The sequence below is a fragment of the Thunnus maccoyii genome, chromosome 5 (assembly GCF_910596095.1).
Source record: "Thunnus maccoyii chromosome 5, fThuMac1.1, whole genome shotgun sequence".
Classification (NCBI taxonomy): domain Eukaryota; kingdom Metazoa; phylum Chordata; class Actinopteri; order Scombriformes; family Scombridae; genus Thunnus; species Thunnus maccoyii.
In genome coordinates, this window is record NC_056537.1 from 28,511,921 (window position 1) to 28,527,277 (window position 15,357).

Genomic DNA, 15,357 nt, shown 5'->3' on the forward strand with positions numbered 1-15,357 from the left:
CAGACTGTCACAAGCTATATTTATTCTGCAGGATGCAGCTGTTTTTATTGCCTTTTTACATCAGTTCTGTTCTTTCAGTAATTAACAGGTTTAAATTGTCTATTTGTGTCTTATTCTGTGACAGCCAGACACTGCTATAAATCTAAAATTAAATGATAAAACATTGGAGCAGTTATCTGGTGTTTTTCTTCCAGCTATCTCTATGTAGAAATTATTAAGTAACAGTTTAAAGTGTTAATTAATTTTAAGTTTAAACAATTACTTAACCATTTCTACATATTAATAACTGACTTCTACATATTTGACAGTTGAGGTGTGTCATCAGTAGTTGTCTTCTCTTCAAAATGAACTGAACTGAGCAAAATGGAGAAGAAAACAAATGTAAACATTACATGCAAGTATAAAATAAACAGCCACAGGACAGTCGTCTTGTTTGAATAAACTTCACTGGAACGGTTACTGGACAAAACTGACAGGGGCTCTGCACTTACAGTCACTGTGAGCACCACGTTGTGGTCGGTCAATTGATCTGTACAGTGTGCACTGATGAACTAGAGTAACCCCTTCAAAGTAATGAAAACATATTCTACGAAAATACTTGAAAACACATGCTTGAAGTGCAAACCATAACAAGCTTCATCTACACTAAAAACAGCACATCTCACTCAATTCATATTTATTTGAAACTCATGCAGGATGACAAAAGAAAATCTATCCATGTTTCTCTCAACATAGATTGTAACTTTGATGGTCTCTTAACTTTTCACGTAGTGGAATCAGGTCAAACTTTTAATTTGTACAATACATTCCTTGCTGCTGTCACCAAGTGCTTGCTCATGCGGGAATGTTGGGTCTCTGTAAATTAAAGAGTACGGTCTAGACCTGCTCTATGTGAAAAGTGCCCTGAGATAACTTCTGTTATGATTTGGCACTATATAAATAAAAATGACTTGACTTCACTTCGGTTTATGACCAAATACCTGAAAAGCTAAGAACATTCATAAACACTGGAGAGTCCTGCAGATACAGTGATGAAATTAACTATATGTAACAAACTCTTTGAATTTGCAGTGGGACCAGTGCAACTAGAGCATGTACACATGGTCAAAAATGTATCATGACACAGCACAACCTATGTTGACCTGACGAGTTAAAACCCTTAAAATGACATGTACTCCTTCCCCCTCATAAAAAATTCCTGAATCTATGAATGTGCAAATGTATTTCTTTTCAGAAGTTTAACTGCTGGGCATAAGATGTCAGTGTTTGTGCACTGGAGGCTTCAAGTTTCCACATCACACTTGTGTAAGTTGAATACTGGACCAGGATTAGCTTCCAAACTATTTGTGATGTCACAAATCCTGCTTGTAGACCCGCCACTTAAAATTGTTTTTTCAATGAGCTCAGAGAAACTTTCTACTTTCAGCAGGTGAACGTGAAAACAGCCTTCTAGTGTCAAACTCATACAAACGTACATCATGCTGGGGAAGGGTGATGTTAAGAATATTTATTGCATCTCATTATTGCAAGTCTCCTTCAACACACTCGTCATTCTACAGCATCCATTAATAAGCAATTCATACAGTAAGACAAACAAAACCAAAAAAGAAATTCAAGGTCCTAACATTAAAAATTATTGTACAATTATACACAGTGTCCAAATGTCTCAAACTATTCTCATTCCCCGAGGGAATCAGAGAGTTGATATATAATAAATCAGGGCTAATGCAGTACATGAAATCTATTGGCTGACAGGAAGAGCTGTTTCACTTGTTTACTTTAAGTTGTATAATAAGCAGACATTTGACAGTAAAACCTTCTATAGATCAATAAAAGATGCACAGATTAAAGTTAATACATTTCAATAAAACAAGAGCTAGGGCCTCTAGTCACATAACTGCATAACTCTGATGACTTGTGATGATATAACATGGTAAAAGAAGGTATTCCCTGTGTGCAAAGACAACGTCTGAACAATACAGAGCCAGCTGAGAAGAAGTTAACTCCATAAATATTCTAAATATACTATTTGACATTATAAATAACTTTTTTTTAAAATTTACTATAATTCAAATATTACTGATTTGACCTTTACCTATGTTGTTTTAATGAGGTTTTAGACTTGACTTGAAATTTAAACTTGAGGCCTTTAGGTACCAATATTATTTAATAATAAACCATGACCCATTTATATATTAAGAAGCTTGCTTAAGACACATGTTGTAAAGTGCTTTGTGTACATACAGTATATTTACAAAACTTTTTTTTTTATTGGGCCAACATCACTATTTTACAGAGAACGTACCCAATGACTGAAGCAGAGTGAAACAGTCGAATTTGTATATTTGGTCACAATCACCATCGCCTGAAACACATAACAGGAAAATCCACCCACAACAGAACTGCTTAAGAAACCTCATCTAGTATCTGTGCTGGAAGTTTCTGCTGGTATAAAGGCTGTTCAGTGTTCGCTACAGTGATGGTATGTAAGCAAGTAAAGGCCAAAATAATTTGAATGTTACAAGCAACAAAAAGATAAGATTCAAATCTTCATGGCCTGGACAAAAAAACAAAAACAAATCAGATACAGATAGCAATAACATACAGTACTGAGTTCTGTCTGTGTGTGGATTTTCATTCAAACTGAACGGGGCTCATGATAATCTGGATTTTCAATGTGAAAACTCAAGACAAACTGATTTTGTATCCTAAGGGATCAGAATGTCCATGGTCATACATTTCCTCAGAGGAAGAATAATTTAGGCACAAAACTGCCACCAGTGTAAACTCAGGATAATTGTTTTACCCTCAGCTGCCACCTACTGTTGTTTCATGGATAAAGAAACCATCTAGGTGGCTGCTTGTCTTACAAACTGGTAGACATTTTGTCAGATGGAGAGCTGGGATAGTTTTTCTAATTTATTTTTGCATAAAAGTTGTTTGATGTTTCTGATCCTTCTTGACTTCTGCATCCAGTCCACATTTTTGGCAATTCAACGGTCTATTGCGGCTTTACTTTGCCGGTGTTAAACCTGTCTATGGTTGTTTTAAGAAGATAAAAAATAAAAAAAAGACAGCAGTGTTGCTTGGATACATCTGGACCTCTTAGCACTGCTGTCCCAGATTCTGTTTCAACAGGGTGGTTCCAGTCCTGTTGATATGAACATGAATATGTTTTGTTCATTCTTGAGTGGGCAGCGGCAGACATCTTCCTTTTCCTTCCACCAACTTTTCAAGTGTGACTGAAAACATCTCCATAGATTATTGTTCCTCACTGAATAAGAAAAATAGAGTCTGCTGTCTCTATCAATTGTCTGTCCGAGTTGATCAGTTGGCCATACCCTGAGGAGCCTCGGGTATGAGAGAGGAGAAGAAAGTTTTGAAGAAAACCCAGGCCGTCCACATGACTGACACCCTGTGAGGAGGCACTAAAACTGCTGTCATTGGTCCTTGTCCGTCTGCTTCCTCTGCTGCTGCAGCAGGCTCCTCCCCTTGTCTGTCAGCAAGCTCTTCGGCCTGAAGAGACAGGACACAAAAGTGTTTCTTCAGAAACAAGTACAAAATTTCAAAGAAATTCACTGAGAGAGGCCTACTGAGCATACTAGGGGACTTATGAAGGCTTTGCAAAACAAGCCTTTGACTTAAAAGTTAAACGATTCAAGGTAAAGGTCTTAGGTTAAATCTGGGAGATGGTTTTCTTACAGGATTTGGGTTCCTGTTCTCATTCTGCTGGTTGTGCTGGTCCTCTGGGGGCTGCAGGTGGTTGGGTCCTTGGACCTGTGCTCGCCTTCTGAAGGGAAACCAGCCAGTAGTGTGTCTGTAGAGCAGAAAAACAGAAAAACACAAATAATTTAATACCAATGTAAAAACAAACAAAAAAAAGACTTAATGTCATGTGAACAGTGATGAGCAAGTTCTGAAGATCCCCAAAAGATGTTCTTAGGTTTTTAAGTTATCAACCAGCTTTAAATTAAAACCCATGCACTAACTTTTGAGGCGAGTGCTTCTTTAAAAGATAAACTAAAGCTTGTAATACCAAAACTGAGGCAAAGCTTTATTTCCTCTACATGACTACACGCTGATAGGAAGTTATGTCAATCTGTAAAACTCATGTCACCAAAACAATGAATAGCAATCTCTCTAACACTTGGGGTCACCAGTGCACAAAGTTAGTTAGTGGAGCTTTCCAGTAAGCAGTCTAGAGCTCAATAGCACCGTTTAATAGAAACTGTTACAGCTCATTTAGCAGCTACAACCAAACTGAGCATGTTGAATTGTCTCCTTGATGATGACATTAGTACCAAACTAGAAACTACCTTTCTGTGTACAGCACACGATGCTTCTACTGAAGACTACAACATATGATGGAATCAATGGTGTTATAAAAAGGTTTGTCTGCATTTGTGTGAAATTTGTGTTACTCTATGGTAAGTCACATAACTGCATATTTATATGTTTTAGTTAACCTGCATTCACTGGTAGTTTGTCCACTCTGTGGCAGCGTAACATACTGTAAACACAACACTGATATATAATCATCTTGTAAAGTTGATATGGCAAACAGTTGTCTATTTACATATCCTGCAGACATCTAGTAATACTAGTATGGATGCCTTTCATTTGGCTAACGTGTCTCCTTGCTACAGACAATTTAAACCTGTTAATTACTGAAGGAACGGAACCGACATAAAGGAGCAATAAGAACAGCTGCAGCCCATGGAACATGTTTAAATAAAATATAGCTTATTTAGTTTGGCTTATTTTAGTTTAGTCAGGCTCAGGATGAATTTATAGGAGACGGACAGCTGTGTGACGTCATATTTTCCTGAGGGAGCTGAGACATACTTGAAATGGAAAAGAATAAAGGCTTTTGGCTTGAAGAAAAAATAAAGTTTCAAAAGTGTTTTTTATGATTGATGATTTAATCATTTTTATTTCTTAGTATATCTTGGTGCTTTCATTCCTGTTCCACAGGTAGTTTTCCTGATCTGCTGTATTACAATCACCTATATTAATATTACTATCGTACATCCGACAACAGCCTGACTGTTTACTGTTCCGTTAGATCAGCTGACCAATCAATAAAGACATTTGATCAAAAGGGTGTTGTGGTAAAAAATGTCCTTATAGGATACACCTGTGGTTTCTCACTCTAAGCTCCTCCAGGAGCCTCATCGCTCCTTGTCTCCTCTGAGGTACATTTAAGGGACTGGAAGATCCTCCATGATGGTGGAGGCAGAATGATTTCGGGGTCACGGCCAGAGGATGGGGGAGCGAGGACAGAAGGAGGAAGCATAACTTAGCCCAATGAAAAGCACCTTATTCATATAAAGTCATGTTCCTGGCCCTCTAAATTTCTTTTGGTCTTCACCCACCAGTAGTAAAATATCTGGCTCTTTAGCTGCTAAATGCTTCACTATGTTCACCAGCTAGTGTCTGTCAGGGTACAGCGGGTTTACATTGATTAGAGTAGGTTTAAATAACTGCATGTTCAGATTTGTCGACATCTTTGTATTGTATAATTTATATTCATATTTTGGCGTCTGTATCTTACCACTTGTTTTTGATATCTGAGTGAAGAGACGTGTAACTTTTTCTGAAATTGATGTGCTTTGTTGAGCCACATTTTCTGTTCTGTGGCCTTAAACTGTTTGAATAAATACTGTAATTTGCATCTGGTCAGACTTTTTTTTGATTTGCCATCTTGAAAACATATTGTCTTTTTCCAAATCCCTTCTAGATGTACAGTTCTTAACTTCTTGGTTTGCTTTGTCACTACTAACTGGTGCAATGTGTTGAAATGATGACGACTAACATCCAGTGTACATTCAGAGAGCAAGTTGTCAAGCTGAGGAGAGAGGGATTATGAAAGGTTGATTGACTGACAGATGAGGAGAGTGAGAGTGAGGGAGGAGGACTGAAAGAGACCTCTGCTGTTTATGTTTCTTAACATTAACCTTCCCATTGTTGCTGATGAGTAATCATTAATCAAATGCATACTGAGTGTTATGTGCCATCAATGGGTCAGGCTGCGTCCTTTGGACACAAACACACCTTTCCACTCTTTCATATCTAGCAGTTACAGTCAATTTAATTTCTCACATTACATTTTTTCCACATTTTTCTCTCTCTCTCAGAGAAAGAGTCTCAGCAATACCTTCTGTATGCTTCTAAATTCATTTAATCCTTGGCAGATGAATGGAATAAGTATGAAAGTATGTGTGTGTGTGTGTGTGTGTGCAGGGGGTTGAGGGTTATGTAACAGCAGAGTGTGAGACTCTGACATGTGAAGGAAAGGAACAAGATGGCCTGACCTGATGATAACAGCAGTGTTGATGTTGTGTAGCAGGCTGTCAGATGGACTCTGTTGCCAACTTTGACTCATTTCAACTGTGTCACCTGAACATGAGCTGTGACTTGCCATGGCAACTGACTGTGTTACTGTCAGTACAGTAGGCCATATGAATGAATTAACTAACTAATGATAATTACCTTCATCTGGAACAACAGTGACACCAAGACATAGAAAATGAACTAAATACACATCCTCATGTTAGGTCAGTTCAACTTATCAAGACAGAGTGGATGGAAACTGCAAGATTGACAAGAATTCAGATTATATGATCACCATCAATCATTATCTTTGAAACTGTCGAATCCTAGTTCTGGTATTTAAATATTATATATATATTAAATATTATTCAGTTACAGAAGCTAAATTTTCTGTGACAACTGTCAGATAGCATGTCAACTTTCCATGAGACTGGTGTTCAATAAATAAATGTGTTATTAACTAATTAATAGTAATAAAGGCCAAATAAACTGCATAGAAAGGCTTCTTTTGACAAAATACCTGCTGATTATTGCATTAAACACACTCTGATGGGGATAAAAACTAACAAGCAAATTAACACAAAAAAACATAAGAGTACTGCTGTATAGAGCTAAAACAATACAATTAGTTAAGTAGTAAATCAATAGAAAATTAATCAGTGACTATTTTGATAACTGTTAGTTTTCAAGCAAAAATGTCAAACATTTGATGCTTCCAGCTTCTCAAATGTGAAGATTTTCTGATTTTCTTTATCATATATGACAGTAAACTGAATATCTTGCTGGTCAGATAAAACAAGCAATTCTAATATGTCACCTTAGACTCTGGTAAATTCAAAAAGCCATTCTTTACTGGGATCTGACATTTTATAAAATGCTCCAGTTCCAGTAAGTGTTGGTGAGTTTAAACAGTGGCACTTTACTGAATTTGACTGACTTGATTATAGGTCTGCTGTCATGTCTCGCTCCGTGAACATGTAAAACCTGCATATATTCCCCAGAAAATGTGCAGACACTTCATATTAAAAAAAATCTAATTTAAAATTCTCAGGATATTCCAGGATCAGTGCCAGGCCTGGACAAACTGTGCTTTGATAAGGAGGGAAGTGGAAAGTGCTCTGTATGCTCTGTGTTACTTTAGCAGCTGTTATTCAAGGGTGGCGGCAGGATCTCCTCCCCTTGGTTACCAAACAGTGGAGGTTTGCCCTTGATCATGTTGTTTTAGCTTGAATTCAGGACAAGTAAATGCAATTAAAAGTTGAAAATGACCTACCTTTCAACAAATTATATTAGATCTTGGGAAGCTTGTGAATGAATACGTTTTCTTCCTTGTTTACAGGCTTTTTGGGTAATTTGAATAATAACTTCTTTAAGGAAGTGAGTAACCACATCCTGCTGAGTCGCACAGGTGGAAAGTCAAACAACAAGCTGAGATACTCAACCACAATGATACGGTTTATCATACAAATCAAATTCTCTTACTGTTACTGCAACAATCATTGTTATATATCAACACATTTTTCAATTAATCTATTCATTGTTTAGTTATATTTTACCCAAAGATACTTCATTTGCATTTACTTTCATCTAGTTTCAAAGGTTTGTATCCTGAGGGCTGAGCTCTACATATATACAGTCATCAGAGTGCAGCCTTTCCTGGACAACTCAAAAAAATCCTCCTTTAGACCCTTGAGTTGTTTTAAATTATTAATGTGGCATATTGAGGGTTTGCCCTTGCTTTTGAAGGGCTTTTGGATGAAAGGGTTTGATAAGCTTGAAGATTACAGCGAAGTGCTCAACGCACAACAGCACAGTGAAGCTGAGGTCTGTTCAGAAAGCAAGTTTAAAGATCCCCATCTGTCACGATTTAAGATGGATAAAAATACTCTGCTTTGAATAATAATTTATGGGATTTTGTGAAATAATAATAATTTGTCTCAACAGCATTCAATGGCTATATTTCAATGTGAAGTAAATTTAAACTGAAATACTGTTAAAACATATTAAGACTATAAGACTATACACAGCCTATTTAAAAACAAACAAACAAAAAAAAAATCACATTTAAACTACCTTTAGTCCAGTTTTAAAGTTTTTTTAGTTGCACCACAAACCCGCTCACTCTGAAACATTGACATATAATCTCTTATATGATGTGATAAGTCACACCATGACAATGAGATGATTACTCATTGATCAGTGTCTTATGTGTGTAACGCGCCATGTTTTTTGTTTATATTTAAACACAGAATACTAAAGTTATGTGCAATAAACATTTCAGTGCGCAACTCTTCTGACAACCTGACCGAAATCTTAATGTGCATGCTGTCACATTAAAAAAACAAAAACACTTCCAAAGAAAAACAAGAGTATTTGAATGTGAGGACAGAGATCGTGTTTCAAAGAAATGACTGATGCTGATGAATGCATAAAAATTGGAACGTTAGTAAAGATAGTCCCTGTGTGACACACTAATATCCAACTGGGATTTTGATCTCCCAAATGAATGCACTTTGATATGGACTGTATCACTGTGTGAGAAACTCAGTGTTTGTTGCCAGAAAGCAAGTTAGCTTCACAGAATAAGCTCCCATAGTAACCGACCCAGAGTTACAGGAAGTGAAATCATGTCACGGAACCTGAAATCTGTGGTGTTATACACTAAACCTGTTTTCCCTGTTTAGAGTCTGCAGCAAAGGAACAGACTGTTAAGTATGAGTGTGTTTACTCTACACATCTGCTCGCTTCCTTTAACAAACCATAGCTTATTTGCTTAGACAAGGATGTCACAAGACAGAGTATTAAGTTCTGTACATAGAGGGAGTGTGAAATGTAAAGCATCATAGCTGTTTGAGCAGACTGGACTTACAGGTACATGAGGAGGAGGGTGCTCATCACCAGCAGAAATCGACTCAGGTTGGAGTTGAAGTACACGATCATGAGCAGGACGCCGAATCTTGCGGCGGAATACAACCAGTCCAGCCAATCCCGCTCCACGTCCTCCTCGTCCTCCATTACGGGCCCGCCCTGTGCGTTCATCCGCATGTTCTGGTTGGCCGCCCCAGGGTTGATGAAGGCGCCATCCTGCGCTGGGTTCTGATTTGCTGGCAGGTTGTCGATGGGGTTCTGATTGGCTAAGGGGGCTGGGACAGGTACCTGGTGGGCGGGAACAGGAGGGTACTGGCCAACGGTGGCAGCTGGTGCCGAGGGAGTGGTGCCTGCTGCTGCCAAAGCTGCATGACTATTAGCGGAAAACAAGACAGACATCAAGAATATGAGAAATCAGACGGATATACGCACAAGCCTCACTACCACAATGAGATTACAAAGATAAAGAGAGCGCTCATACCAGTAACAAAAAAGTACAAAGTGTGAACTGAAACTCACTATTGCATGTAATACTGTCTAGCGTAGACATGCTGGAGCCACAGCAGCTGCTGAGGGCTGTAAAGGGAGTAGTTAGGAAAGGCTGGTTGGGTCATCTGTGGTGCTCCAGGCCTGCAGGGAGAGACAGAGGGACTGTTAACAACTGTTCAACACTTACATTCATCCAATGCCAGTATGAAGTGAAAGTTATGTGATAAACAGTGCAGAGAAATAACAACGAAAGATGACACATATGTTTCTTTATTTACACTTCTCTAGTTATCAGAGGGGACTCTATTCATCGCCTCACGCTATGTGGGGATCCTGCTGTTAAACTTCACAGCACATCATATGATAAAAACGTATCTTGTTTAACATTATATAGATTTCGAACACCGGTCTCAATTTCATTTTGAGAAAATAATTGCAATTTTAATTGCAGCCGTACTACTAGTCAGAAAATGGCAATGCAGAGATTTTCCCCTCAAATCGCTAATAAAATGTATCTGTTAAGCTGAAGCATCTTCCTGGGTGCAAATCAATGATGTGTTTCTAGAATCATTCGTCATGCCCTCTTTCACTTCCCCTTGGTGCTTGGTGATGTGGCGACTTGCAGAGCGACAGTTTGAAAATGAAACACACTCGAGCTTGACAAGGTCTAATAATTGATGATAATAAATTATGGTTAAAACTACTTTTTGAGGAATTAAGTTTACTGATACTCAACAGTATATATATCATCATTATATAATATCAGATTACAAGGCGTTCTGGGTAATATGTGACCCTAAAATAATGAAATGTCACTCAAAATGGTGCCAGGGATTCCACCGAGGGGAAGTGCAGAGGGGAACTCAATGAGGGCTTTATTAACATTATATATGACTGGAAGATGGGACATTTACTTGTCAAGGGGAACACTGAATATGATTTGGTTGTTAAAACAGAGGTTGTGTGTCACTGTTGTATCTCCGAAAAGTGAACTTTTCAGTAACTAAAAAAAAAAAAACAGCCTTGCTTCAAACTTGATGATTCAAATTGATGATTCATTTTTAAAGGGTTTTATGAGACTACAAGTTTAAATGACCAAATCTGGAACTCTGACGGGGATTATATGATCCAGTCTTAAGTTAGTCAAATTTGATTTCATGCAGGTTTTTTGCTGTTTTCACTGAACACACCCAAACTATTGAAAATGATGTCTGGTCATTGTTATTGAAGCTTTAAATAAACTTCAACAGACACACAATTTCTTCCACTTTGGCTTACACTGCAGCAGCAGCAGGCCACGTAGGACTTCCTGGAGGGGATGCTGGGGTCTGTGTGTGAGCTGGTGTGGCAGCTGAAGTTGAAGACATCTGCCTCCTCTGCCTCAGCTCTGGTGTGCTGGGAGTCTGGGCTGTGGAGGAGCTGCTGGGTGAAGCAGAGGCTGACATAGGCCTTGGACTGGAGGGATGTGGCTGTTCTGTCTCATTGGTCTGAAAAAACAAACAAACAAACAAACAAACAAACAAAACAAGGAGAGTTTGGAATTGTTTAAAATTTGAGCAACATCTATCACTCATCACTACAGCAAATCTACGATAACAAGACAAGTTTGTAGAGATGCGTTTTTACTCTTAGGATGTGCAACCACTTGAAGATTTTGCAGTAATAGAAGGAGCGAGTTATCTTTAGCTTAACTTTTGATCTCATATCTGTCACTGACTTCTGAAAGACGCCAGCTGAAGTGAAACGGTTCCGCTCTGTGGTGGGATGGTAATGAGGCGCACCTGTCAGTCCCCAAGTCTGACTTATGAGAAATAGCTGAAGCTCCTCTTGATTCCCCAAAAAGCTGATTTGGGTCTCACACTTGATCATAGATTAGCAAAAACCTGTTTGTTGACAGATTCCTGAGTTTACATTCAGAAATGTTTGAACCAAAGCAGATGGAGTGCATATTATACTGCTAACCCTGATCTGGATTCATCTATAAGTGGCACACAGCCACATTATATCATTATATACTAAAATCAAGGTGTAGGAATTGCATTTATAATATTTCAACTCGTTTGAAGTTAGATATTTGACTTTATTTAGGATACACAGGTAAACTGCACAGAGGGAAGGTGAATGTGAGACAAATTTAAAGCTAACAAACAATGGATAAACACTGCTGACTGGAGCTCACACTGAAACCAGCTGCTTTGCTTACTAGTTAAAAATAAAACCAACAGGAGTTTCACTGAACACTCTTCTGTTTCATTGACCCCGTCACTGCGGGTTAAGAGAAAAAAAAAACACTCCTGTAATACTTTGCATGTCATTAGACCAGAGATCCCACCAGGTGACCTGATTATAGAAGGGGTCATGATCATGACAATTTATGACATTAATTTAACACATATAATGTCAAATCTACCCACTGAATTTCCTGTGAAGCAGTTTCAATAAAACATATTTTGTGCAAATACTACCCAGGTTCTGAGGGAAGTTTAATATGAGCAGTTAAATGAGATTACATAAAATATGAGAAAACATTATCACTTCTCACCTTTGGTCTAGCTCCCAGTGGTCCTTGGGGTACATTCCTAACTGCAAACACCAGGTGCAGTGTGGGAATGGAGTCCGTCTGAGAAAGCAGAGATAAAGGTTTGATTAGAGAAGCCATGTGCTGAAACACACGGATACATTCAAGCCAGAGTAGTGCAGCAAACAGGATTAAAGCTATTGAACGTATTAGACTGAGTATGATTTAAGTCACTACAAAAGCTTAAAACAACAACGTTGCTCTCCCAGTGACAACAATAGCAGGTCAGTCTGACATCTAAACACAACAGATGGTTTGGTTGATAGCCTTTTGAGGACTGTGGATGTTTTTCAGTGGTGGAAATGTCTCACAGCTGGTCCTATCTCATCTCCAGTAATATCAGCCTCTGCTGGGATTCACACACAAAAAGCAGGAACCAGAAACATGAAATATTACACTGTACTGGTTTTGAACAGAACAACAACCCTTTCAAATGCCATGGAAATCCTTCTGTCTGCCATTTATTATCAGGCAAAATGATGGTGAGAGAAGTTCAACTTCTCCAGCCAGTTTGACGCCAGTTTAATGGCTGCATATAATCAACTTGTGAGGTTAAGTGTATGTTCTGATTCTCTACAAAGAGTGGCAAAGTACTGTTTGTAGGCATAGCCATGTGCACTTGCAGTCTAACACATACCTGTCTGAAGAGATCTTTAATGTGCAGATGGTCAGGCAGCAGTTTACCAGCATAGATCAGCCTCTGGTCACTCACAGCCTGAAGTAAACAAACAAGAAGAAAACCTTGACATGAGTGTGCTGACTGAATGACCAAATTCTATCTGAATAGCAGTTTGGTGATGCTCCTGCAGATGAACCTTGAGGAATGTTTTATACTGCCTGCGCTTGTCTTTTTGGGTACAAATCTTAAAACATGAAACAATGTTTCTTTCCAAAGGGCAAGGCCAGTGTATTTATATACCACAAGTCATACTATACATACACCAAGGCTGTTTTCAAGGTTTTAAAGACAAGAAACAGTATTAAAGACACATTATTCACATAAGAACATAATTTATCTTTAAGAAAGTATTGAGTATAAAATACTAAGAATTTAAAAGTTTATAATAAACCAATAACTGCCACAATGATCAGTAATTTTCTTGGGTGATAACATACAGGTATGAATGTGACAGTTGTATACAGCTTTTGGTCTTTGCTGTCCTTTATACACTCGCTATCCGTAAACCAGTCAAAACTACACAATGATTTGCATCAAGTAGGTTCCTGATTGACTGTCTGCTACATTGCTCTTCACACAAAATGGGATCCTGTACACTAGAGCTGCAACTAATGATTATTTACTTTATCTATTAATCATCAGTTAGTTGGAAATAGTGAGCTAACTTTAACAAGAAGTGACTTTTTTCTGATACTTTATTTATCACAGCTTCCATCTGCATCACCAGCTTCCCACTGAAACACACATCCTCCTCTCTGGTCATCCGTCTGTCATCTCAACTTCAGCCTGGATGGACACTGTGCCTTCAAGGCTTCAGTCTTCCAGAGAGGAGTGAAACTTTACAGCCACACATGCGTCAAAGATTCAAGTCCCCCTCCACTCAAAAATGTGTTTCGCTTTCACCATGTTAAGAATTTTAAAGTGGTAATTACACTTTTTATGGAAATTCTATGCCAGACACACATTATTGTTCCAAGCAGAATATTTTTATGTCTTAATACATGTCTGGAAAGGATCTTTACGATTTCAGGAACTTGGTTGGCTGACTCACATTTGAATGGGTGCAGCTTATTCTGCCACTCAAACTTTTTTTCATCATCAAGCAGCATCCAAGCAGGACAACCCGACAGACATGCTTTATACAAGAAGTTAGAGTTAGATATTCCTGCAAGTCTGTCTAATACCTGGTGGGAAAAAGAAGAATAGTTACACCTGTATGTAAACTTTCTCCACACTATCGTTCTGTCTGTTTTTGAGGGGGATACAGTTATATAAATGGTCCTTCTTTGGGACTCACTAGAACAAATTCAAAATCCCATGATAGTTGCTGTGTAGGTTTTGTGTGACAGTTTAATTTCTACTGGTCACTCAGAAACGCAAAGAAGCCAGACAATTACAAAACACAGCTAACATTAGCCAGCTAGGTAACTATCTGTCTCATAACTCACCGGTTTGGTTGGGTAGACACCCGACAGATGTGTTTTTAGGTCCTTTACAGTCCAGTTCAGATAGACGCCATCGACGGTTTGGTCTTCCTGTGCCTGGTTGGGCGTTTTTATGAGAAGAGTAAGCGTCTTTTGTTGAGAATTACCCACATCCATTTTTCACTCTCTTTCTCTGTCGTTTTCCGTCTCGCGTGTATGATAATACTGTTCACTCGCTACAACTATACTCGTCAAAATGAAACCAGAGTCTTTCTGCTACAAATGTTCACAGAGAAGAGAAAAAGCGAAACGAACTGTCCCGTCAGAAGAGAAACTCGTCTCGAAGTGTCTCTGCTTGCTATCATACGGGACTTTAGCGAGGAGGAACGTTGTTGCCAAACACTCTGTGGCCGCCCCTGATTGGCTACACTCCTCTCGTGCTCAGACGTGGAGGCTCGGGGACTGGTCGTCATGTGAGCACGCGCAATTGTTAAATACCTATACAAAGATCGTCTATCAAGAAGATGAAGAAGAATATGACAACAATGAGAGCACCTATAGGCAGGAGGTGAGGGACCTATCCATATGGTGTCAAGACAACAACCTCTCCTTAAATACTGAGAAAAATAGGAGATAATTGTTGATTTGAGGAAGTCCAAAACTGCTCAGCCACTAGTTTACATTAACGATGTCACTGTTGAAATTGTGAATAACTTCAGATTCTTAGGCATTCAGATCTCAGACTCCCTCTCCTGGTCTCTAAACACCAGTTGTGTCGTTAAGAAGGCACAACAAGACTACTGCTACTTTCTGAGATGCCTTAAAAATATAGAATGTCACTTTCCACCAGGCTACCATAGAGAGCATCCTTACTGGAGGCATACTGGTTTGGTTTGGCAATCTGACTGAGCAAGACCACAAACAACTGGGGAGGACAGTAAAAAACAGCTTCAAATATCACAGGAACATTACTGCCACAGATTCAG

At 38.6% G+C, this 15,357-nt stretch overlaps 1 protein-coding gene across 1 annotated transcript; it reads right to left on the minus strand.

Annotated features, from left to right (window-relative positions):
- Positions 1–1,492: 1,492 nt before the first annotated feature.
- Positions 1,493–14,736, minus strand: herpud1 (homocysteine-inducible, endoplasmic reticulum stress-inducible, ubiquitin-like domain member 1). The gene is made up of 8 exons (XM_042411076.1): positions 14,396–14,736; positions 12,906–12,983; positions 12,233–12,310; positions 10,969–11,177; positions 9,721–9,831; positions 9,203–9,574; positions 3,703–3,817; positions 1,493–3,516 (listed from the first exon to the last, which is right to left on the minus strand). Exons 1-8 carry the CDS (start codon positions 14,546–14,548, stop codon positions 3,328–3,330), a joined length of 1,305 nt encoding a protein of 434 aa, XP_042267010.1. The 5' UTR covers positions 14,549–14,736; the 3' UTR covers positions 1,493–3,327.
- Between the last annotated feature and the right edge of the window lie 621 nt (positions 14,737–15,357).